Source organism: Electrona antarctica (genome assembly GCF_951216825.1).
Source record: "Electrona antarctica genome assembly, contig: scaffold_398, whole genome shotgun sequence".
NCBI lineage: Eukaryota > Metazoa > Chordata > Actinopteri > Myctophiformes > Myctophidae > Electrona > Electrona antarctica.
The window spans coordinates 38132-64654 of record NW_027637498.1 but is presented as its reverse complement, the minus strand read 5'-3'; the positions used below and the strand labels follow the sequence as shown (position 1 = coordinate 64654).

Here is a 26523-nt window from a genome sequence, read left to right as displayed (position 1 = left end):
TTAACACTGTTACTGAACACACACTATAGCAATGATTACTGTCACAATATAGAGCTATTTAACACTGTTACTGAACACACTATAGCAATGATTACTGTCACAATATAGAGCTATTTAACACTGTTACTGAACACACTCTATAGCAATGATTACTGTCACAATATAGAGCTATTTAACACTGTTACCGAACACACTATAGCAATGATTACTGTCACAATATAGAGCTATTTAACACTGTTACCGAACACACTCTATAGCAATGATTACTGTCACAATATAGAGCTATTTAACACTGTTACTGAACACACTCTATAGCAATGATTACTGTCACAATATAGAGCTATTTAACACTGTTACTGAACACACACTATAGCAATGATTACTGTCACAATATAGAGCTATTTAACACTGTTACTGAACACACACTATAGCAATGATTACTGTCACAATATAGAGCTATTTAACACTGTTACTGTACACACACTAGCAATGATTACTGTCACAATATAGAGCTATTTAACACTGTTACTGAACACACTATAGCAATGATTACTGTCACAATATAGAGCTATTTAACACTGTTACTGAACACACTCTATAGCAATGATTACTGTCACAATATAGAGCTATTTAACACTGTTACTGAACACACTATAGCAATGATTACTGTCACAATATAGAGCTATTTAACACTGTTACTGAACACACTCTATAGCAATGATTACTGTCACAATATAGAGCTATTTAACACTGTTACTGAACACACACTATAGCAATGATTACTGTCACAATATAGAGCTATTTAACACTGTTACTGAACACACACTAGCAATGATTACTGTCACAATATAGAGCTATTTAACACTGTTACTGAACACACTATAGCAATGATTACTGTCACAATATAGAGCTATTTAACACTGTTACTGAACACACTCTATAGCAATGATTACTGTCACAATATAGAGCTATTTAACACTGTTACTGAACACACACTATAGCAATGATTACTGTCACAATATAGAGCTATTTAACACTGTTACTGAACACACACTAGCAATGATTACTGTCACAATATAGAGCTATTTAACACTGTTACTGAACACACTATAGCAATGATTACTGTCACAATATAGAGCTATTTAACACTGTTACTGAACACACTCTATAGCAATGATTACTGTCACAATATAGAGCTATTTAACACTGTTACTGAACACACTATAGCAATGATTACTGTCACAATATAGAGCTATTTAACACTGTTACTGAACACACACTATAGCAATGATTACTGTCACAATATAGAGCTATTTAACACTGTTACTGAACACACACTATAGCAATGATTACTGTCACAATATAGAGCTATTTAACACTGTTACTGAACACACACTATAGCAATGATTACTGTCACAATATAGAGCTATTTAACACTGTTACTGAACACACACTATAGCAATGATTACTGTCACAATATAGAGCTATTTAACACTGTTACTGAACACACTCTATAGCAATGATTACTGTCACAATATAGAGCTATTTAACACTGTTACTGAACACACTATAGCAATGATTACTGTCACAATATAGAGCTATTTAACACTGTTACTGAACACACACTATAGCAATGATTACTGTCACAATATAGAGCTATTTAACACTGTTACTGAACACACACTATAGCAATGATTACTGTCACAATATAGAGCTATTTAACACTGTTACTGAACACACTCTATAGCAATGATTACTGTCACAATATAGAGCTATTTAACACTGTTACTGAACACACACTATAGCAATGATTACTGTCACAATATAGAGCTATTTAACACTGTTACTGAACACACACTATAGCAATGATTACTGTCACAATATAGAGCTATTTAACACTGTTACTGAACACACTCTATAGCAATGATTACTGTCACAATATAGAGCTATTTAACACTGTTACTGAACACACACTAGCAATGATTACTGTCACAATATAGAGCTATTTAACACTGTTACTGAACACACACTATAGCAATGATTACTGTCACAATATAGAGCTATTTAACACTTACTGAACACACACTAGCAATGATTACTGTCACAATATAGAGCTATTTAACACTGTTACTGAACACACACTATAGCAATGATTACTGTCACAATATAGAGCTATTTAACACTGTTACTGAACACACTCTATAGCAATGATTACTGTCACAATATAGAGCTATTTAACACTGTTACTGAACACACTCTATAGCAATGATTACTGTCACAATATAGAGCTATTTAACACTGTTACTGAACACACTCTATAGCAATGATTACTGTCACAATATAGAGCTATTTAACACTGTTACTGATCACACACTATAGCAATGATTACTGTCACAATATAGAGTAAAACAAATACTTACACATAATTGATTTGATATCGGAACGCTATACTACGAGTGTCGTTGGATAATCACTCAACGGCCCTGCGTGCGTAGCACCTGTTTAGTGCACATAATGCAGGAGGCAGCAGGACGCTGCTGTACTGAAAACCAGCGCTTCCAAACTCTGGTACTTAGAATTGAAATCGCCTGCAAGGAATTGTTTTGACAGAAAGTAGCTCATAACATGTCTACGGTGGGTTTTTATGAAACAACAGCTTTGCAGATAAAAAGAGGATAATTCAAGCTTTCCGTACGGCTGCAATGTTGGTCAGTTTTACGTCGTTTATGAATACAGTGGATTTCCAGTGTTGATTTCGTCGACTAAAACTAAGACCTTTTTTCACTGACGAAAACTAAATAGAAACTAAATGAAAACGAAATCTACGATGACTAGAACTAAGACTGAATATACTGAGAATTTCGTCAACAAATAAAAACTAGACTAAAATGTTAGGTAGTGACTAGTGGACAAGAGATCCACTAGGAAGGGACTAGTGGACAAGAGATCCACTAGGAAGGGACTAGTGGACAAGAGATCCACTAGGAAGGGACTAGTGGACAAGAGATCCACTAGGAAGGGACTAGTGGACAAGAGATCCACTAGGAAGGGACTAGTGGACAAGAGATCCACTAGGAAGGGACTAGTGGACAAGAGATCCAGTACGAGTCATTTTACACTTGGTTGCATGGTGAAAATAGCACTGCGACACTGTGAGCTTGTAGATCTGCTATTTTCAGCAGGTGTAAAATGAGGCAATACGGCGACATCAAGGCCCACCAAAACACATTTTAGTCGAATAAATCAACTGCAGATTTAGTCGACTAAAATCGCATGACATTTAGTCGAATAAAACTAGACTAACACTAAAACATTCCGTTAGCCTCGGAAACCCTGATGTTTTTATTTCCAGGGAGAAAAAAAAAGTCTGGGTCCGAGTCCCCCCCCCCCCCCCCCCCCCCCACAGAGTAGTGCAAACATCACTCACTCTCTGCTGATTTCTGATCGTCTGCACCTTTGTTAAATTGACACACACACACACACACACACCCGTATACACACACACACTCCTCTCTCTCTTTGTCACTCTAATTAATTAGTCTCATGTCTAGCAGCTGCACATAGTTTCTGCCGGTGGATCCTGCCGGGAGCTGCCTATGACCTAAAAAGCATAGGTGAGTTCCAGGCTACTAAAATGTGACTAAAACTAAATGAAGTTTAATTCAAAAAGACTATGACTAAAACCAAAAGAAGAAATTTGCTGCCAAAAACAACACGTCCATTTGTGACTAAATTTGACTGAGGGACTGCCATTGGATTTTTTTGAATTTTCGTTTTTTCATGTCATGTGAAAGCAGGGAATCATAGCTTCAAATTGACATATTGGTTTTGGAGATATGGCTTATAGAGTAATGTCTTGCAGAGAAACAGCGAGTTGAGAAAACAGGCTTGAAAAGTTCACTTCTGTGGACTCTAACATTACACCTAGCTACATGTTTAAGCATTTATTTCATATTTACATGTCTTCTGTGGTCTCTAACATTACACCTAGCTACATGTTTAAGCATTTATTTCATATTTACATGTCTTCTGTGGTCTCTAACATTACACCTAGCTACATGTTTAAGCATTTATTTCATATTTACATGTCTTCTGTGGACTCTAACATTACACCTAGCTACATGTTTAAGCATCTATTTCATATTTACATGTCGATTTAAGCTCTGACACTTATTTCAGACATGCTCTAGGATGTGAAGAGTCTGCCTGTGCTATAAACTCATTTTGGAAAAAAAAAAAAAAAGTTTTTCTCCTCTGGTGAAAAGCTGGAATTTGCACGATGGCAGTCTTTCAGTCAAATCTGGTCACATTTGGTTCCATCTGTACACTCTCAGAGTTACAGACCCATAAGGGTCCATTTGGTTCCAAACTATCATTTAGCTGGGGACCCCCTGGAACTCCCTCAAGGACCCCTGGGGGTCCCCGGACCCCACTTTGAGAACCACTGCCATATAGGGGACATAATATTATTAGTAACACATGTAGTACCTCTCTGTGCCACCAGGGGTCTCCATACAGTAGTAACACATGCAGTACCTCTCTCTGCCACCAGGGGTCTCCAGCGGACGGGCCCCGGGGCCTGTCCATAGGGGACATAGTAACACATGTAGTACCTCTCTGTGCCACCAGGGGTCTCCAGTGGACGGGCCTCGGGGCCTGTCCATAGGGGGACATAGTAACACATGTAGTACCTCTCTCTGCCACCAGGGGTCTCCAGTGGACGGGCCCCGAGGCCTGTCCATAGGGGGACATAGTAACACATGTAGTACCTCTCTCTGCCACCAGGGGTCTCCAGCGGACGGGCCCCGGGGCCTGTCCATAGGGGGACATAGTAACACATGTAGTACCTCTCTGTGCCACCAGGGGTCTCCAGCGGACGGGCCTCGGGGCCTGTCCATAGGGGGACATAGTAACACATGTAGTACCTCTCTCTGCCACCAGGGGTCTCCAGCGGACGGGCCTCGGGGCCTGTCCATAGGGGGACATAGTAACACATGTAGTACCTCTCTCTGCCACCAGGGGTCTCCAGTGGACGGGCCCCGAGGCCTGTCCATAGGGGGACATAGTAACACATGTAGTACCTCTCTCTGCCACCAGGGGTCTCCAGCGGACGGGCCCCAAGGCCTGTCCATAGGGGGACATAGTAACACATGTAGTACCTCTCTCTGCCACCAGGGGTCTCCAGCGGACGGGCCCCGGGGCCTGTCCATAGGGGACATAGTAACACATGTAGTACCTCTCTCTGCCACCAGGGGTCTCCAGCGTTTGGCCTCTGGGCCTGTCCATAGGGGGACATAGTAACACATGTAGTACCTCTCTGTGCCACCAGGGGTCTCCAGCGGACGGGCCTCGGGGCCTGTCCATAGGGGGACATAGTAACACATGTAGTACCTCTCTGTGCCACCAGGGGTCTCCAGCGGACGGGCCTCGGGGCCTGTCCATAGGGGGACATAGTAACACATGTAGTACCTCTCTGTGCCACCAGGGGTCTCCAGCGGACGGGCCTCGGGGCCTGTCCATAGGGGGACATAGTAACACATGTAGTACCTCTCTCTGCCACCAGGGGTCTCCAGCGGACGGGCCCCGGGGCCTGTCCATAGGGGGACATAGTAACACATGTAGTACCTCTCTCTGCCACCAGGGGTCTCCAGCGGACGGGCCCCGAGGCCTGTCCATAGGGGAACATAGTAACACATGTAGTACCTCTCTCTGCCACCAGGGGTCTCCAGCGGACGGGCCCCGGGGCCTGTCCATAGGGGACATCGTGACGTCCCTTGAGGACTGTCCGGTCAGCGGAGTGGACGACTGGTCCAGATGTCTGTCCATGCTGTCCGTCCGTCCCCAGACGGGCTACTGCGTCCCGGTCACCAGCCTGACCACCAGCTGGGCCCACGGCAGAGGTTCTGGTTCTGGAGCAAAACACTTCCATTAATAAACCCGTTTAGACCCGAGAAATGGCGTCTAAATCCTGTAAAACCCTCATGTTTCTGTCAGTCGTTCTCAAACATGTTCATGTCAAGGACCCCCAAAATCATATGTAATTGGTCGCCGACCCCCATCTGAAAATATGTTGTTCCAGACACCCCCCCCCCCCCACACACACCAGAAGCAAAGATTAGAGTTAAAAACGTTTCGCTCTGAAAGAATATAATGTTCAATGATTTCTGCCACATTTTCACGATTTTTCAAAAATAGCAGATCTGCAAGCTCGTAGCGCGCCACTCGGTGCCGCACTACGAGCTTGTAGATCTGCTATTTTTCAATAGCTAAAGTTCCCGCCCAGAATGGGTTAATAAACCCATTCTGGGCGGGAACCCCCCTTTGGTGTTTTAAGCATTTTGTTATACTGTTATACTATATTTGTGTGTGTGTGTGTGTGTGTGTGTGTGTGTGTGTGTGTGTGTGTGTGTGTGTGTGTGTGTGTGTGTGTGTGTGTGTGTGTGTGTGTGTGTGTGTGTGTGTGTGTGTGTGTGTGTGTGTACGTACATGTGTGTGTGTGTGTGTGAGTACGTGCATGTGCGTGTGTGTGTGAGAGTACGTGCATGTGTGTGTGTGTGTGAGTACGTGCATGTGCGTGTGTGAGTACGTGTGTGTGTGTGTGTGTGTGTGTGTGTGTGTGTGTGTGTGTGTGTGTGTGTGTGTGTGTGTGTGTGTGTGTGTGTGTGTGTGTGTGTGTGTGTGTGTGTGTGTGTGTGTGAGTACGTGCATGTGCGTGTGTGAGTACGTGCATGTGTGTGTGTGTGTGTGTGTGTATGTGTGTGTGTGTGTGTGCGCAGCCTACAAGCGGTTGGACGGCACCATGGACTGCTGCAGTAACAACAGCCTGACTGACCTCTGTTTCTCCTACTCTGATCCCGTGGAGCGCACGAGGAAGGAGAAAGAGGTGCACGCACACACACACGCACGCACGTGCGCGCGCACACACACACACACACAGACGCACACGCGCACACGCACACACACACACACACACACACACACACACACACACACTGGGTTTTTGGTGAGTGTTTATCACATGGACAATGATTCATAAACAGGGTTTATTGAACTCATGTTGTTCCAGGAAGAATAAACCCTTCTGGCTCCTTATCGTTAAAACATCTGCATTCCTTAATTTACCAGAAGTCTACACACAATTAGAGAATGATAAATTATAGTCATTTTGTTTTTGTCTGTTATCTCCAATAAGGTTGTGCGTTTTTTTCTGTATTTACGGTTTCATATAATCATATAATCTGTACGTTTCATATAATCTGTACGTTTCATATAATCATATAATCTGTACGTTTCATATAATCTGTACGTTTCATATAATCTTTACGTTTCATATAATCTGTACGTTTCATATAATCTGTACGTTTCATATAATCTCTACGGTTTCATATAATCTGTACGTTTCATATAATCTGTACGTTTCATATAATCTGTACGTTTCATATAATCTGTACGTTTCATATAATCTGTACGTTTCATATAATCTGTACGTTTCATATAATCTGTACGGTTTCATATAATCTGTACGTTTCATATAATCTGTACGTTTCATATAATCTCTAGTGTTTGGTGGGCCGAACCGTTTCACCAGCCGTGAGCGCTGGGTGGGCCGTTTCACCAGCCGTGAGCGCTGGGTGGGCCGTTCCACCAGCCGTGAGCGCTGGGTGGGCCGTTTCACCAGCCGTGAGCGCTGGGTGGGCCGTTCCACCAGCCGTGAGCGCTGGGTGGGCCGTTTCACCAGCCGTGAGCGCTGGGTGGGCCGTTTCACCAGCCGTGAGCGCTGGGTGGGCCGTGAGCGCTGGGTGGGCCGTTCCACCAGCCGTGAGCGCTGGGTGGGCCGCTGGGTGGGCCGTGAGCGCTGGGTGGGCCGCTGGGTGGGCCGTGAGCGCTGGGTGGGCCGCTGGGTGGGCCGTTTCACCAGCCGTGAGCGCTGGGTGGGCCGCTGGGTGGGCCGTGAGCGCTGGGTGGGCCGCTGGGTGGGCCGTGATCATTGTTTACGGAAGCAGTAGAGAATGGCAGCATCAAATAACGCTAGTTTTGATCCATCCGTCCGTCTGTGTGACTAATTCTCCCCTGTCTGTCTGTCTGTCTCCCCTGTCTGTCTCCCCTGCCAGTCTGTCTGTCTCCCCTGTCTGTCTCCCCTGCCAGTCTGTCTGTCTCCCCTGTCTGTCTCCCCTGCCAGTCTGTCTGTCTCCCCTGTCTGTCTCCCCTGCCAGTCTGTCTGTCTCTCCTGCCAGTCTGTCTGTCTGTCTCCCCTGTCTGTCTCCCCTGCCAGTCTGTCTGTCTCCCCTGTCTGTCTCCCCTGCCAGTCTGTCTGTCTCCCCTGTCTGTCTCCCCTGCCAGTCTGTCTGTCTCCCCTGTCTGTCTCCCCTGCCAGTCTGTCTGTCTCCCCTGTCTGTCTCCCCTGCCAGTCTGTCTGTCTCCCCTGTCTGTCTCCCCTGCCAGTCTGTCTGTCTCCCCTGTCTGTCTCCCCTGCCAGTCTGTCTGTCTCCCCTGCCTGTCTGTCTGTGTGACTAATTCTCCCCTGCCTGTCTGTCTGTCTCCCCTGCCTGTCTGTCTGTCTCCCCTGCCAGTCTGTCTGTCTGTGTGACTAATTCTCCCCTGCCTGTCTGTCTGTCTCCCCTGCCAGTCTGTCTGTCTCCCCTGCCTGTCTGTCTGTGTGACTAATTCTCCCCTGCCTGTCTGTCTGTCTCCCCTGCCAGTCTGTCTGTCTCCCCTGCCTGTCTGTCTGTGTGACTAATTCTCCCCTGCCTGTCTGTCTGTCTCCCCTGCCTGTCTGTCTGTCTGTCTCCCCTGCCAGTCTGTCTGTCTGTGTGACTAATTCTCCCCTGCCTGTCTGTCTGTCTCCCCTGCCAGTCTGTCTGTCTGTGTGACTAATTCTCCCCTGCCTGTCTGTCTGTCTCCCCTGCCTGTCTGTCTGTCTCCCCTGCCTGTCTGTCTGTCTCCCCTGCCAGTCTGTCTGTCTGTGTGACTAATTCTCCCCTGCCTGTCTGTCTGTCTCCCCTGCCAGTCTGTCTGTCTGTGTGACTAATTCTCCCCTGCCTGTCTGTCTGTCTCCCCTGCCTGTCTGTCTGTCTCCCCTGCCAGTCTGTCTGTCTGTGTGACTAATTCTCCCCTGCCTGTCTGTCTGTCTCCCCTGCCAGTCTGTCTGTCTCCCCAGTCTGTCTGTCTGTGTGACTAATTCTCCCCTGCCTGTCTGTCTGTCTCCCCTGCCTGTCTGTCTGTCTGTCTCCCCTGCCTGTCTGTCTGTCTCCCCTGCCAGTCTGTCTGTCTGTGTGACTAATTCTCCCCTGCCTGTCTGTCTGTCTCCCCTGCCAGTCTGTCTGTCTGTGTGACTAATTCTCCCCTGCCTGTCTGTCTGTCTCCCCTGCCAGTCTGTCTGTCTGTGTGACTAATTCTCCCCTGCCTGTCTGTCTGTCTCCCCTGCCAGTCTGTCTGTCTGTGTGACTAATTCTCCCCTGCCTGTCTGTCTGTCTCCTCTGCCAGTCTGTCTGTGTGACTAATTCTCCCCTGCCTGTCTGTCTGTCTCCCCTGTCTGTCTCCCCTGCCAGTCTGTCTGTCTCCCCTGCCAGTCTGTCTGTCTCCCCTGTCTGTCTCCCCTGCCAGTCTGTCTGTCTCCCCTGCCAGTCTGTCTGTGTGACTAATTCTCCCCTGCCAATAACAACACTTAGTCCTTGCAGTATGCCTGTATGATGGTGATACAGTAAAGTAATAGAGTATAAATACTGCCCCTGCAGTATGCCTGTATGATGGTGATACAGTAAAGTAATAGAGTATAAATACTGCCCCTGCAGTATGCCTGTATGATGGTGATACAGTAAAGTAATAGAGTATAAATACTGCCCCTGCAGTATGCCTGTATGATGGTGATACAGTAAAGTAATAGAGTATAAATACTGCCCCTGCAGTATGCCTGTATGATGGTGATACAGTAAAGTAATAGAGTATAAATACTGCCCCTGCAGTATGCCTGTATGATGGTGATACAGTAAAGTAATAGAGTATAAATACTGCCCCTGCAGTATGCCTGTATGATGGTGATACAGTAAAGTAATAGAGTATAAATACTGCCCCTGCAGTATGCCTGTATGATGGTGATACAGTAAAGTAATAGAGTATAAATACTGCCCCTGCAGTATGCCTGTATGATGGTGATACAGTAAAGTAATAGAGTATAAATACTGCCCCTGCAGTATGCCTGTATGATGGTGATACAGTAAAGTAATAGAGTATAAATACTGCCCCTGCAGTATGCCTGTATGATGGTGATACAGTAAAGTAATAGAGTATAAATACTGTCCCTGCAGTTTGCCTGTATGCCGGTGCGTAAGATGGTGACGGGCACCAGGGTGTGTCGTAGCGATGAAGACTGCCACTCCTCCTCCTCCTCCTCCTCGTCACAGCAGCAGCAGCAGCAGCAGCGGGCCAGCGTGTGCGTCACTCCCTCCCTGGAGAACCAGACCCGGTTCTTCAGGGTCACGCACCCCCCCAACACGCACATGCTGTTCGTGGGGTACCCCCCCCACCTTCAGTACGCAGGTACAGGTGGCCGCACGCACGCCACGCACGCCACGCACGCCACGCACGCACGCCACACACGCACGCACGCCACGCACGCACAGCACACGCACGCACGCCACGCACGCACAGCACAGCACACGCACGCTCACGCACACACCAGCGACTGCATACTGTCCACTGAGTACGTAATACGGAGAGTCATTTAACCCACTTAGGCCTGACGTCGAAATTAAAAAGAATATATATATATACAAATATATTCAAAGATTTGAGGCACATTGTCACGATTTAAAAAAAAAAATAGCAGACCCGAGTGGCGCGCTACGAGCTTGTAGATCTGCTTGTAGATCTGCTTGTAGATCTGCTAACATAGTGCTTTAAAACACCAAAAGGGGTTCCCGCCCAAAACGGTTTAAAACCGCACAATTCGGACAACAAACAGCAGCACGATGAGCTGCTGTGACAGGAGCAGGATATCAAATGGAACACAACCACCCTAAACACTAACCACCGTGTGTATTCCTGCTGCTGCGCTATCTGGCTCAGCGGTAGAGTGGCCGGATGGCAACCGGTTCGATCCCTGTGGGCTCCCCCCCCAGAGTCAGTGTCGAAGTGTCCTTGAGCAAGACTCTGAACCCCTGATGTGCTGGTTGGTGCCTTGCATGGTTTCCTCTGCCATCAGTAAATGGTGCATTTATATAGATATAAATATATTTATTTATATCCAAGGCTGATTATGAACCAGGGAGAATCTACCTGGGGACCACTTTGTGTTGGGAGGGGGATATGGGTGTGGGGGGGGGAAATTAACCTTTCATATTAAACTCATGGCCCCAGACGGAGATCACCGTCAAGTTCAAGTTCACGGTCAGTTGCCCGAGACGGAGATTGATAAATAGGACGGAGATTAATGATATCAAAACCGATCGCATCGCTCCACAGCCTAGGAGCGCTTGTTGCACAATCCTCGGTATTGCACAACAGTGACACGTCATTGAAAATGTTCCCTGCCTGTTTAGCGGACGAAAACGAAAATCTTAAAACGTTCATAATTCGCGATCTAGATCTAAATCATCGTCTAATTATGAAAAAAGATCCTGTGTTAGACGGCGCTCCGCGGTCCAGTCGCTAGTCGCGATAGATTTATTCTTACCTCCCGTTGTTGTCGATCGACTCTAGAGTGGTGTGGCTATTGTTAGCTGCTACACAGACATTCACAGCGCTATAAATGATGGGCACATTTTATTTTATGGATTAAATAGGTCCGGGCGCTCAAGGTGTTAATTATGGGCACATCTCCTTATAATGGTGACTCAACCAGGCAACATGTCGATTTCAGCTCTGACATTTATTCCAGACATGCTCTAGGATGTGAAGAGTCTTATTCCAGACATGCTCTAGTATGTGAAGAGTCTTATTCCAGACATGCTCTAGGATGTGAAGAGTCTTATTCCAGACATGCTCTAGTATGTGAAGAGTCTTATTCCAGACATGCTCTAGGATGTGAAGAGTCTTATTCCAGACATGCTCTAGTATGTGAAGAGTCTTATTCCAGACATGCTCTAGTATGTGAAGAGTCTTATTCCAGACATGCTCTAGTATGTGAAGAGTCTTATTCCAGACATGCTCTAGTATGTGAAGAGTCTTATTCCAGACATGCTCTAGTATGTGAAGAGTCTTATTCCAGACATGCTCTAGTATGTGAAGAGTCTTATTCCAGACATGCTCTAGTATGTGAAGAGTCTTATTCCAGACATGCTCTAGTATGTGAAGAGTCTTATTCCAGACATGCTCTAGTATGTGAAGAGTCTTATTCCAGACATGCTCTAGTATGTGAAGAGTCTTATTCCAGACATGCTCTAGTATGTGAAGAGTCTTATTCCAGACATGCTCTAGTATGTGAAGAGTCTTATTCCAGACATGCTCTAGTATGTGAAGAGTCTTATTCCAGACATGCTCTAGTATGTGAAGAGTCTTATTCCAGACATGCTCTAGTATGTGAAGAGTCTTATTCCAGACATGCTCTAGTATGTGAAGAGTCTTATTCCAGACATGCTCTAGTGAAGAGTCTTATTCCAGACATGCTCTAGTGAAGAGTCTTATTCCAGACATGCTCTAGTGAAGAGTCTTATTCCAGACATGCTCTAGTGAAGAGTCTTATTCCAGACATGCTCTAGTGAAGAGTCTTATTCCAGACATGCTCTAGGATGTGAAGAGTCTTATTCCAGACATGCTCTAGTATGTGAAGAGTCTTATTCCAGACATGCTCTAGTATGTGAAGAGTCTTATTCCAGACATGCTCTAGGATGTGAAGAGTCTTATTCCAGACATGCTCTAGTATGTGAAGAGTCTTATTCCAGACATGCTCTAGTATGTGAAGAGTCTTATTCATAATCAGTGTTTCTCCTCTCCTGAACATGTCTCTGTGTCACACAGAGCCACATATTGTCTGAGTAGAGCTCAGGTTTGTGAACAAAACACTACAGTATATTTTGAGTTGTGGTGAAACGTTGCAAAGTCGTGATTGTGCAACACAGAGTATCCTCCCTTTTAGAATTATTGTTTTTTTCTGGGGGGTTTTTAGGCGTTCCACTCCATGGGACGTTTGCCAGCTATTTAACCCTTTCAGGATGGGAACCCCCCCTTTTTGGTGGTTTAAGCATTATGTTATACTTTAGCTATTGGGGGAAAAAAAGAAAATAGCAGATCTACGAGCTCGTAGCGCTGCACAGAGTGCCGCGCTACGAGCTTGTAGATCTGCTATTTTCTTTGAGAAATCGTGACATTTCTGTGCAAATATTCTTTCACAGCGAACGTTTCTAGCTCAAATCTTTGCTTTTTTTTTTTATTTGGGGGGGGGGGGTCCCTGGAACAGCATATCTTCAGATGGGGGTCGGCGGCCAGTTATATACAGTGTTGTAACTAACGCCCTTACATCACGTTACGTTACCTAACGGCGCTACTTTTTGCAGTAACTTGTAACCTAACGCTTTACATTTCCCCATTCCATAACGGCCTTATAGTTATTGTGCGAGCGTTACCCGCGTTATAGCGTTATGTTAACTTATGTGATCCGAGTGAAAAGTCTCCCCATGCAGCGCCGTGCCCGTGAGTCTGTCTGTCATACAGGCGCGTCTCGTCTCTGTGCTGAGAGAGCACTCTCTGTCATAGATATTAAGAAATAGATGCCTCATTTGCCGCTGCAGTTCATTGGAGCGACGTGTATCCCAATGAAGGCGGAAGTGCAGTGCTGAAGGGTTGTTTTTTTTTTTTTAACAAATCTTTATAACAGTCATGACAATATACATTACAATACAAAACAAGACAAAAAAACAAACAAACACAAACAACAAAGTTATTAACAATACAACATCAGAGCCAGGGGGGATTAGATTACTAACAGAAAACATTAAAGAGTGAACACAAAGCAACAGTTCTCCGCAGCTTTCTTATTTAGAAGTGCTGAAGGCATTTGCTGAAGGCGACTGCGTCGCTGCCCATGTGACGTCACACATGTGACCCCTCCATGTCTCTCGCTGTCACTCAAGTGACTACTGGCCAATCACAGCGCGTCTTTTCCGGGACTTATGTTACGCACGCGGAAGCTTGACAAGCTTCCGCTTTGCTTCCGCTAATGCTTTGCAAGGAATGTCGGGAAAATAGTGCCTTCAATGGTGACACGTTCCTCAGAGCCGGAAGGGGCGTCTATGTATATATGTCTATGCTCTCTGTGTTGTACTCTGTTGACAGTGTGCTCTCAGAGCCTCTCTGTGCTCTACTCTGTTGACAGTGTGCTCTCAGAGCCTCTCTGTGTTGTACTCTGTTGACACTGTGCTCTCATACTAGCCTCTGAGACCACTCTAACATGATGAACAAAGCACGTCGCATAAGAGGTCATTGATTGGCTAACGTAGGGACAGATTTCAGGGTAAGCCAATCAGAGACAGTCTGACAGAGTAAGGCGGGTCTTTCGTATGGCTGTGGTAAACAGTTCTAAACTCAGACACACAAACCCTCGTAACGCATACACAGAAAACGGCGGTTGAACGAACATTATTACCACACGCTACAATGGCAAATGCGGATGACAGCGAGATCGGATGCTTTGTGGGTTGGAAATACAAGCATTATTTGAGTACTTGCGGGTCAAGGAAATGTTTTAACATGCCATGGAGTGTCCCCGCTGTGTGTGATTCGATTCCCCGTACTTCCTTTATTATTACTGCTGCGTCCCTCCTGCGCAGCACAGTGCCTGACGTTAGCCGTGCGTTAGCCTTGCACACCGTTGCATGCTACCTCCCCGGGCACAGTGATAGGGCTGCCCTCTCCCCCCCAGAAAAACATTGAGGTGAAAATGCTAATTATGTGGCGGACAGAAAGCATTGTCCACAATGCAAATCTAAGAAAGCATCTTAAATCAGTCCATGAGCTAGGCTGCCTCACATCACCAAAACAGACAAAGATCGATTTTAAATCGCCACAGAGGCATGTCACCAAGAGTCAACTTGACAAAATGATTGCCACTTGCCAGGTATATTGTTGAGGAAATGCTTCCCCTCAACGGTGGAGTCTGTTCCTTTCAGAGCACTGGTCAGCAAAATACTAGTGAAAGCAGGGCCAATGTGCAGAAATACATTTTCCAAATACCTGAACAGTGAATATTCTAAAATGGAAGATGAGCTCAAAAATACATTTGATGAATTAGAATATCTCTCTACCACTGCAGATAGGCCTATATGGACTCATTTTGTATTTTATTATTATTTTGAGGCTACAATAAAGATGCCTGTCAAACTTTCTGAACATGTTTTATTGTTCCACTACATTTCATAATGTTAGGAGGGAGTTGTCTTTTCTCTTACTGTGCGACAGAACAAAAAACCTTCTTTTAAATCGTTTTTTATATTATTATTTTTTAAAGTAAAGTAAAGTAACTTGAAAAGTTACTTTCATAAAGTAAAGTAAAGTAACTTATCTAAAAAAAGTTACTTTTTTAGATAAGTAACTATAACTATAACTCTTTACTTTTTAAAAGTAACTTGAACAACACTGGCTATATATCATCTTTGGGGGTCCTTGACATGAAGTAGTTTGAACCACTTCATGATATTTGGGGGTCCTTGACATGAAGTAGTTTGAACCACTTCATGATCTTTGGGGTCCTTGACATGAAGTAGTTTGAACCACTTCATGATATTTGGGGGTCCTTGACATGAAGTAGTTTGAACCACTTCATGATATTTGGGGGTCTGACATGAAGTAGTTTGAACCACTTCATGATATTTGGGGGTCCTTGACATGAAGTAGTTTGAACCACTTCATGATATTTGGGGGTCTGACATGAAGTAGTTTGAACCACTTCATGATATTTGGGGGTCTGACATGAAGTAGTTTGAACCACTTCATGATATTTGGGGGTCTGACATGGAGTAGTTTGAACCACTTCATGATATTTGGGGGTCTGACATGAAGTAGTTTGAACCACTTCATGATATTTGGGGGTCTGACATGAAGTAGTTTGAACCACTTCATGATATTTGGGGGTCTGACATGGAGTAGTTTGAACCACTTCATGATATTTGGGGGTCTGACATGAAGTAGTTTGAACCACTTCATGATATTTGGGGGTCTGACATGAAGTAGTTTGAACCACTTCATGATATTTGGGGGTCTGACATGAAGTAGTTTGAACCACTTCATGATATTTGGGGGTCTGACATGAAGTAGTTTGAGAACCACTTCATGATATTTGGGGGTCTGACATGAAGTAGTTTGAACCACTTCATGATATTTGGGGGTCCTTGACATGAAGTAGTTTGAACCACTTCATGATCTTTGGGGGTCCTTGACATGAAGTAGTTTGAACCACTTCATGATCTTTGGGGGTCTGACATGAAGTAGTTTGAACCACTTCATGATATTTGGGGGTCCAGACATGAAGTAGTTTGAACCACTTCATGATATTTGGGGGTCTGACATGAAGTAGTTTGAACCACTTCATGATATTTCTTTTCAGAAAACTGTCAGGATTTAGAAGACTTTTTTTGTTAGGTCTACAATGGGTTAAAAAAAAAAGCAGAAATGTCAGAACAGGCTCAGAGTGTTTTAGTCGACTAAATGAGAAGCAACTAGTGTTAAAAAAAAGGCTGTGAGACTAAAATAATCCTGACAGAAAAAACATGTCCCTGTTTCAGCAATCATATCCCTCTTTAAAGGACCACTTCACCCAAAACAATGACTCATTTTCCACTGCAGGGTGAAATGCATTCATAATTCCCTAAACTACCGTTTACAGTTGAACCAATTATACAGATATTAACATGTGTTGTTGTGCCTCTCATGCCGGGAGCCTCCTCTGTGTCTCAAACAGCAACTTTCATGAATATTAGTATTATTATGTTTTTAATAAGAATTGGAAGGTTTCGAGGAAAACCTTAGGTTAGGTTTTAGAAGGTGTTTATTTATTTTTAGAATCGGCCTCAGGCCTAAATGTGTTAATACTTTACTAACTTTCTGTCTGTCTCTCTGTCACACGTGCGTGCTTGCGTGTGTGCGTGCTTGCTTGCGTTTGTGCGTGCGTGCGTGTGTGTGTGTGCATACGTTTGTGTGCATACGTGCGTGCGTGTGTGTGTGTGTGTGTGCGTGGTGTTTCCTCAGTGAGTCTGACCAACTTCATCCCTCGGTTTGGGTTCCTCCACCTGGACCTCCCTGTGTTCCTGGAGACCTTCTGCAAGTATCCTTACATCTGAAACATCTGTATTAACATCTGAAACATCTGTTTTAACACATTCTGTACATAGGGACATAGGGACATAGGGACTCGAACCGAGGGGTACATACAACGTCCTCAGACGTCCTAGCGCATCCTCAATGTTACCGGGCGAGAGAGCAATATTCTGAATTTGTTTCCTTTTTTTTATTTGTCAGTTCACCTTTCGGCTACCGTATGCTACACTCTAGACTCGTGTTAGCTTACCGTTGACTTAGCCGTTAGCGCGGCGGAAAGAATGACTCGTCTCTCCTAATCCAGGGCGCTCTCCGTGGTGTTGAACGGATCGATATACTGGCGCTTTCTGCTCCTCATCCGTCTCTCCCGCAAAATATGAACGCTTTTTGGATCATATATCGTATAAATTAAAACGATAGCAATGTAAGCTAGCAATGTAAAGTAAACTTTTTTGAGCGGATTGTTTCCGGGTCGTGGCGTTCAGAGTAAAAGCGGCCATGTCTTTCCGGCACCCCAGAGCTCCTATTTTGAAGGAATCCCGGCAACCGTTGTGTTAACATCTGAAACATCTGTATCATCCTCTGAAACATATATTATCCATTCAGTTCTACACTGGTATGATCAGTGCTTTAACTCCTTAAACTACATCCATTCAGTTCTACACTGGTATGATCAGTGCTTTAACTCCTTAAACTACATCCATTCAGTTCACTGATCAGTGGTTTAACTCCTTAAACTACATCCATTCAGTTCTACACTGGTATGATCAGTGTTTTAACTCCTTAAACTACATCCATTCAGTTCTACACTGGTATGATGTGGTTTAACTCCTTAAACTACATCCATTCAGTTCTACACTGGTATAATGTGGTTTAACTCCTTAAACTACATCCATTCAGTTCTACACTGGTATGATCAGTGTTTTAACTCCTTAAACTACATCCATTCAGTTCTACACTGGTATGATGTGGTTTAACTCCTTAAACTACATCCATTCAGTTCTACACTGGTATGATGTGGTTTAACTCCTTAAACTACATCCATTCAGTTCTACACTGGTATGATGTGGTTTAACTCCTTAAACTACATCCATTCAGTTCTACACTGGTATGATGTGGTTTAACTCCATAAACTACATCCATTCAGTTCTACCCTGGTATGATGTGGTTTAACTCCATAAACTACATCCATTCAGTTCTACCCTGGTATGATGTGGTTTAACTCCATAAACTACATCCATTCAGTTCTACCCTGGTATGATGTGGTTTAACTCCTTAAACTACATCCATTCAGTTCTACACTGGTATGATGTGGTTTAACTCCTTAAACTACATCCATTCAGTTCTACACTGATCAGTGGTTTAACTCCTTAAACTACATCCATTCAGTTCTACACTGGTATGATGTGGTTTAACTCCTTAAACTACATCCATTCAGTTCTACACTGATCAGTGGTTTAACTCCTTAAACTACATCCATTCAGTTCTACCCTGGTATGATGTGGTTTAACTCCTTAAACTACATCCATTCAGTTCTACACTGATCAGTGGTTTAACTCCTTAAACTACATCCATTCAGTTCTACACTGATCAGTGGTTTAACTCCATAAACTACATCCATTCAGTTCTACACTGGTATGATGTGGTTTAACTCCTTAAACTACATCCATTCAGTTCTACACTGGTATGATCAGTGTTTTAACTCCTTAAACTACATCCATTCAGTTCTACACTGGTATAATCAGTGGTTTTCAACCCTCTTATTTTTCATTTTTTTATTCCAGTAGTTCCCACATGTTTTCATGTCAGGGACCCCCAAATTGACAATCATTTGGACAACCGGTGGAAAAGGGCTCTCAGAGTCACAGACCTGTAAGGGTTCATTTGGTTCTCCAGCACCTTCCCGTCAATCAGGGCTATCTTGTTCTATGTTGTTCTATGTTTAGGCGCAGGGTTAGCATTAACGCTAGGCTATAAGGTCAGGCAGGGGTCAAGATGAAAGGTTAGAGGTCGCGCATGTCTCGTATAGAAGGTTACGCTTTGGGATTGAATGCATGTCAACAGAACACACACGTGTGTGTGTGTGTGTGTGTGTGTGTGTGTGTGTGTGTGTGTGTGTGTGTGTGTGTGTGTGTGTGTGTGTGTGTGTGTGTGTGTGTGTGTGTGTGTGTGTGTGTGTGTGTGTGTGTGTGTGTGTGTGTGTGTGTGTGTGTGTGTGTGTGCGTGCGTGCGTGCGTGCGTGCGTGCGTGCGTGCGTGCGTGCGTGCGTGCGTGCGTGCGTGCGTGCGTGCGTGCGTGCGTGCGTGCGTGCGTGTGTGATCTTGTAGATCTGCTATTTTCAGCATGCAAACCAAGTGTAAAATGACTCCTACTGGATCTCTTTAGTCTAGTTTCTATCATTTGTTGACGACATATTTATTTAGTCTGTTTTTAGTCATCTGCAGTTTTCCTTTAGTTTCCGTTTCGTTGTCGTCGGTGAAAAACGTTAGGTTGAAGTTTCTTTGGAAACGTCGTTGCATAAAATATGAATTATGATTAACAATATGAATTATGATGTGTATTAACAATTTAGCCCATTTAGGCCTGACGTCGAAATAAGAAAAACGTTCGCTCTGAAAGAATATATGTGACCAGATTTGACTGAGAGACTGCCATCGCGCAAATTCCAGCTTTTCACCAGAGAAGAAAAACTTTCTTTTTTTTTTCTTTTTTTTCAAAATGAGTTTATAGCACAGGCAGACTCTTCACATACTAGAGCATGTCTGAAATAAATGTCAGAGCTGAAATCGACATGTAAATATGAAATAAATGCTTAAACATGTAGCTAGGTGTAATGTTAGAGACCACAGAAGACATGTAAATATGAAATAAATGCTTAAACATGTAGCTAGGTGTAATGTTAGAGTCCACAGAAGACATGTAAATATGAAATAAATGCTTAAACATGTAGCTAGGTGTAATGTTAGAGACCACAGAAGTGAACCTTTCAAGCCTGTTTTCTCAACTTGTTGTTTTCTCCAAGACTTTACTCTATAAGCCATATCTCCAAAACTGGTGGGTCAAACTGAACAACCAATATGTCAATTTGAAGCTATGATTCCCTTCTTTCATATGATATGAAAACACGGAAATTCAAAAAAATCCAATGGCAGTCCCTCAGTCAAATTTAGTCACATATATCCAAAGATTTGTGCCGCATTTTTACGATTTTTCAAAAATAGCAGACCTACAAGCTCATAGCGCGCCACTCGGTGGCAAAGTTACTATATTTACCCTGCAGGGTAACTGGACTAAGCATCAGATACTTGTTTCCAGCCAGGCCCTGCTCATAGAACATTTCATGGTAGTGGTTCAATGCCTTGCTCAAGGGCACTTCAGGGGTGGTCATTTTAACGTGCCGGTCCGGGGAAACGAACTGGCGTCTGGCGACCTTCCGGTATCAAGACCGCTCCGCAAACCGTTCGGCCACCGCTACGAGCCTGTAGATCTGCTATTTTTCAATAGCTAAAGTATAACATAATGCCTAAAACACCAAAAGGGGTTCCCGTCCAGAATGGGTTTAAGACCAGAAGACAAGAGGAGCGCTCTATAAAAAAAAACGACAAAGAACAAATAAATCAACTATCAAACAATGATAGAAAAAATAAACATTTCTATTACTGGTGCCTTTTTGTGTGACTTTTCCAGTGTGTTTTAACCCATTCAGACCCTACGACACGTGGAGCCGTCGTAGCTAATCCAACCGACTGATTGCGACGTCGTGTGTACACGTCCTAGCGCTTTTTCATGCGCGAAAAGCAAGGAGCACTCGGTGCCGCGCTACGAGCTTGTAGATCTGCTATTGTTCAATAGCTAAAGTATAACATAATGCTTTAAAACACCAAAAGGGGTTCCCGTCCTGAATAGGTTAACCCATTTAGGCCTGACGTCGAAATTTTTAAAATGTCTTCTAAATCCTGAGAGTTTTCTGAAATACCTCATGTTTCTATATCAGTGGTGCTCAATATTTCATGTCAAGGACCCCCAAAAATTATCTGTAATTGGCCACCGACCCCCATCTGAAAATATGTAGTTCCAGGGACCCCCCCCCCCCCCCCCCCAGAAGCAAAGATTTGAGTTAAAAACGTTCGCTGTGAAAGAATATATATTCAAAGATTCGTGCCACATTTTCACAAATGTTCAAAAGTAGCAGACCTACAAGCTCGTAGCGCGCCACTCGGTGCCGCGCTACGAGCTTGTAGATCTGCTATTTTTCAATAGCTATAGTATAACATAATGCTTAAAACGCCAAAAGGGGTTCCCGCCCAGAATAGATTAATAAAAAAGTGTGTAAAAATGACGTAAAAAAAAAAAAAAGAAAGTCACTATCAGTCGACTAAATCAGGGGTTCTCAACGTGTTTGGCCGGGGACCCCCGGAGATGCTTTGGCAGTGTCTCTGGACCCCCGCCCCGCCCCGCCCCGCCCCCTCCCGACCCCCAATATGAATTGACTGCTACAATAACCTTAATAATATACCATAAATAAATACTGAAACCAGATATAATCATTAGGGGAGGTGTATGCATGTACTATGTGTACTATTATGTAAACTCTTCATTTCCACTTTCCAGCCATTCAGTTGTTAATAATTTGGGGACCCCCCCCCCCCAAAATAATTTGGCGACCCCCCCCCAGAGGGGTCGCGACCCACGGGTTAAGAACCCCTGGCCTAAACCAGGGGTTCTCAACCCGTGGGTCGCGACCCCTCGGGGGGTCGCCAAATTATTTTAGGGGGTCCCCAAATTATTTTCAAAAAAAAAAAAAAAAAGATTTTGTTTTTTATTTATTTTTTCACGATTTTTCAAAAATAGCAGACCTACAAGCTCGTAGCGCGCCACTCGGTGGCGCGCTATGAGCTTGTAGATCTGCTATTTTTAAATAGCTAAATTATAACAATGCTTAAAACACCAAAAGGGGTTCCCGCCCAAAATGGTTTAAGGTTATTGTAGCAGTCAATTTATATTGGGGGTCGGGAGGGGGCGGGGCGGGGGTCCCGAGACATTGCCAAAGCATTTCCGGGGGTCCCCGGCCAAAAACGTTGAGAACCCCTGATTACTGAGTAATAATTTGGCGACCCCCCCCAGAGGGGTCACGGCCTAAACCACCAGGACTGTCTCCTTGACCTCCCTGACCTCTCCAGATACGTGGTGTCTCTCTCCGGGGCGCTGGCCGTGGTCAACTCCGTCCCGTGCTTCGCACTGGACGGCCAGTGGATGCTTTCCGCCCTGTTGGAGGCCACGCTGGTCACCGTGGTGACCGACCGGCAGCGCCGCGAGCTCATTGGCTTCTTCCTGCTGCTGGGGGGGAGTGGCCTGCTGGCGGCCAATGTGGCGCTGGGCCTGTGGATGGTGACCGCGCGGTAGGACCGCCCCCTCCCCCCCCTCCCCCCTATGCCCATATAAGGACCTTCGACGGGTAAACAGGGCTGTGGACTATCTTCTTTTTTTATATTACTAAAACTGGACACTTCACCCTTTTTGCACAAACATAATATCTGTTAACCCATTTTGGGCGGGAACCCCTTTTGGTGTTAGCATTATGTTGTGCTTTAGCTATTGAAAAATATCAGATCTACAAGCTCATAGCGCGCCACCGAGTGGCGCGCTATGAGCTTGTAGGTCTGCTATTTTTGAAAAATCGAAGAACGACTGACCGCCAGGATGTAGAAGACATTTTATAGAATCTGATCTCAGGTCAAAATGGTGTTGAAGCTGCTATAAGCAAAAATATGTCAACATTTTAACCCATTTTGACCTGAGATCAGATTCAAAAAATGTCTTCTACATCCTGACGGTTTTCTGAAAAAGCTATGTTCTTCGACTTTTCAAAAATAGCAGACCTACAAGCTAGTGGCGCGCTACGAGCTTGTAGATCTGATATTTTTCAATAGCTATAAAGCATAACATAATGCTAACACCAAAAGGGGTTACCGCCCAAAATGGGTTTTAATTACCTTTTCATTCTTTATTTTTGGGGTATTCAGACAGCCAGCAATGGGTAGAACGCTCCCCCCAAAGAAATGTCTCTGTGACACATCTAGGGGGCGCAATCTGCATTCAAAGATGTTCCTAGAAGCTTTGTCATTGGTCGATTTGCCTGTCTGCTTCCTGATTGGTTAGTCATTGCGACCAGGTTTTTTTTTTCAGACCAATGACAAAGCTTCTAGGAACATCTTTGAATGCAGATTGCACTGCTCAAAAAGCATGGAATACGGATGTATATATTACAGGAAACGCCCCTTAAACTTTCCAACAAACTCCGGTAAACTCCCCGAATTGTACCATCACACCTGTATATTACCGTATATTAACTGTATATGTACCATCACACCTGTATATTACCGTATATTAACTGTATATGCTGCTAAACTTGAGGTTTACGGGCAAAATACAGTGCCCATAATTGCCCGAGAACTCCTCTTTCCACGCAGTGTTGCGCCCCCTAGAGGTGTCACAGAGACTACATATTTGTCGGGAGCGTTCTACCCATCGCTGGCTGTCTGAATACCACAAAAAATAAAAAGGTCATTAAAATTGACATATTATTGCTTATAGCAGATTTAACACTTTAACTGCATAACACGACATTTATTCCATTGTCTGTCCACGCGTAATACGCTACACCCGCTATTTGTTTAATGTGTTTATTATTATGAAAATCCGCTTTTGTCGCGGACATTGTGACGATGCGGACGCGTCATGAATATGACGACGTAACCGGAAATCAACCAACCAGCCGGGCTTGCTGCAAGGGCTTCTGGGAAACTGAGCCCAATGCAAAGTGAACGAGGGTTGTTGTAGGGACGACCTTTAATAGCTCGCTTTGCTCTTTGTCTGTGGACCCCGGATCACGGAACTGGCTTTTTTTTTTGTGTCGGCTCAATAGCAAAATCATGGGAATGTTTTCAGGCGGATTTTCACGGATCAAAAGCGCAAATACTTCTGCGTTTTGCTCCAAAGGTATTTAACCCATTCTGACCTGAGATCAGATTCTATAAAATGTTCTTCTACATCCTGACAGTTTAAAATGTCTTCTACATCCTGACCTGAGATCAGATTCTATAAATGTTCTTCTACATCCTGACAGTTTTCTGAAAAAGCTATGTTTCTATGTCAGTCGTTCTTCGATTTAAAAAAAATAGCAGACCTACAAGCTCGTAGCGCGCCACTCGGTGGCGCGCTATGAGCTTGTAGATCTGCTATTTTTCAATAGCTAAAGCATGACATGATGCTAACACCACAAGGGGTTCCCGCCCCAAAATGGGTTAACCAATCCCGGCCGGTGTCACAGTGTTAATGCCGTTTAGAAGGTTTAGAACTCTTTCCTGGGGGTCTTTATGTGTGTAAATATGTGTGGTTTTAGATATTTTAGATTTTAGCAGTGTCCATGTTGTCACAGACACTGGACTCACTTCCTTTTACTGGACTACAATTCCCATAATGCTTTTGGTGCACTGCTCCTCCGTGTGGATAGGGGGGAGGGGCTGTCTTACTGAGACAACATGTAGTCCAGGAAGTAAGTGAGGCCGGTGTCCATGACATCATGGACTCTTTGAAATACTACAATATCTAAAACTATATATATAAAAAATGTTTCATGAATTAAAAACAAATTGATTGTTTTTTGTTTTGTTTTTGTCTTTTTTGTAATGTCATGATTAAGTTAAATAAAAATCTAAGAAATTCCATAAATTGGAATTCAAATGTTTGAAGTTGCCGCGTTGTGAGCTTGTATTTTGGGTCCCGGGAGGAAAAATCACATTTATGTTTGGACCGCACGTTAATTACATTTATGTTTGGACCGCACGTTAATTACATTTATGTTTGGACCGCACGTTAATTACATTCCTGGAAATGATTTGAAATTAGAAAAAATAAATAAACTGTTTTCCAGAGCTGTAAATTAAGGATTGGAATGAATCGACTGTTTTGGAAATGGTTGTATGTTTGTAGGTCTATATTAAAAAAATGTGGGCTGTTGACTTTGTTAACTCATTGACTGACGCATGTATTTATCGTTGCGTTTTGCCCTTGCCACTGTTTTCCGTTTGTCTTCAAGGTAACAGGTACGGTCGCCCCAAAACCATCTGACCTGTCTTACCTTTTCAAGGTAACAGGTACGGTCGCCCCAAAACCATCTCGCCCCTCTCCACCACGCTGGGCGACCTGTCCTACGCCGTAGACGCTGTCATTTATTTTGGGCGGAAGTTGCGGGATTTTGGTGGAAGTACCGCTCAAGGAAATGACGTTGACGCTTTACAAATCAGTTCACATTCTCCGTGAATGAAGTGTTGTGATTGGTCGGAATAATATTGTTTCCGGGGGTAATACATCTGACGGATGTTCCGGGCCAAAACGTCCGCCGATAGCGTCTCTGCCTTAGGTTGTGACCAGGCTTTACTCTCTGTCTTAGGTTGTGACCAGGCTTTTCTCTCTGTCTTAGGTTGTGACCAGGCTTTTCTCTCTGTCTTAGGTTGTGACCAGGCTTTACTCTCTGTCTTAGGTTGTGACCAGGCTTTACTCTCTGTCTTAGGTTGTGACCAGGCTTTACTCTCTGTCTTAGGTTGTGACCAGGCTTTACTCTCTGTCTTAGGTTGTGACCAGGCTTTACTCTCTGTCTTAGGTTGTGACCAGGCTTTTCTCTCTGTCTTAGGTTGTGACCAGGCTTTACTCTCTGTCTTAGGTTGTGACCAGGCTTTACTCTCTGTCTTAGGTTGTGACCAGGCTTTACTCTCTGTCTTAGGTTGTGACCAGGCTTTACTCTCTGTCTTAGGTTGTGACCAGGCTTTACTCTCTGTCTTAGGTTGTGACCAGGCTTTACTCTCTGTCTTAGGTTGTGACCAGGCTTTACTCTCTGTCTTAGGTTGTGACCAGGCTTTACTCTCCGTCTTAGGTTGTGACCAGGAGTTTCTCTTGGCAGATGGACCAAGTCTATACCTCTCCACAAGAAGGGGAAGTGCACTAAAGCATTATGGGCATTGTAGGAATCCAGCAATCGTTTGACTGAATGTGCACCATATAGAGCGTCGCAGCCCCGCCCCCTCGAGAGACCCCGGAAAAGAAATCCCCGTTCATTTTCCTCATAGACATTTCAGAAAGTATTTATTTAAAGACGTTTACGCCGCGGACAAAGACAACTCTTGTCGTGACAAATCATGACAATAAACACAATGTTTTGGGCCAAACAATGAATTAGAAAGTAGAAAAAAACGACAGGTTACAACACTTTTTTTGTTGTTG

At 44.3% G+C, this 26523-nt stretch overlaps 1 protein-coding gene across 1 annotated transcript in view; it reads left to right on the top strand.

The window, feature by feature from the left end:
• The window catches only part of mbtps2 (membrane-bound transcription factor peptidase, site 2), a 66746-nt gene extending 41593 nt beyond the window's left edge, over window positions 1–25153 (top strand). The window contains exons 7-11 of the mRNA XM_079531735.1: window positions 5720–5900; window positions 6777–6883; window positions 10305–10536; window positions 17176–17251; window positions 22425–25153. Coding sequence (XP_079387861.1) covers window positions 5720–5900; window positions 6777–6883; window positions 10305–10536; window positions 17176–17251; window positions 22425–22647 — 819 coding nt within the window. The 3' untranslated portion in view covers window positions 22648–25153. The remainder of the gene's footprint in view (window positions 1–5719; window positions 5901–6776; window positions 6884–10304; window positions 10537–17175; window positions 17252–22424) is intronic.
• Window positions 25154–26523: the final 1370 nt, after the last annotated feature.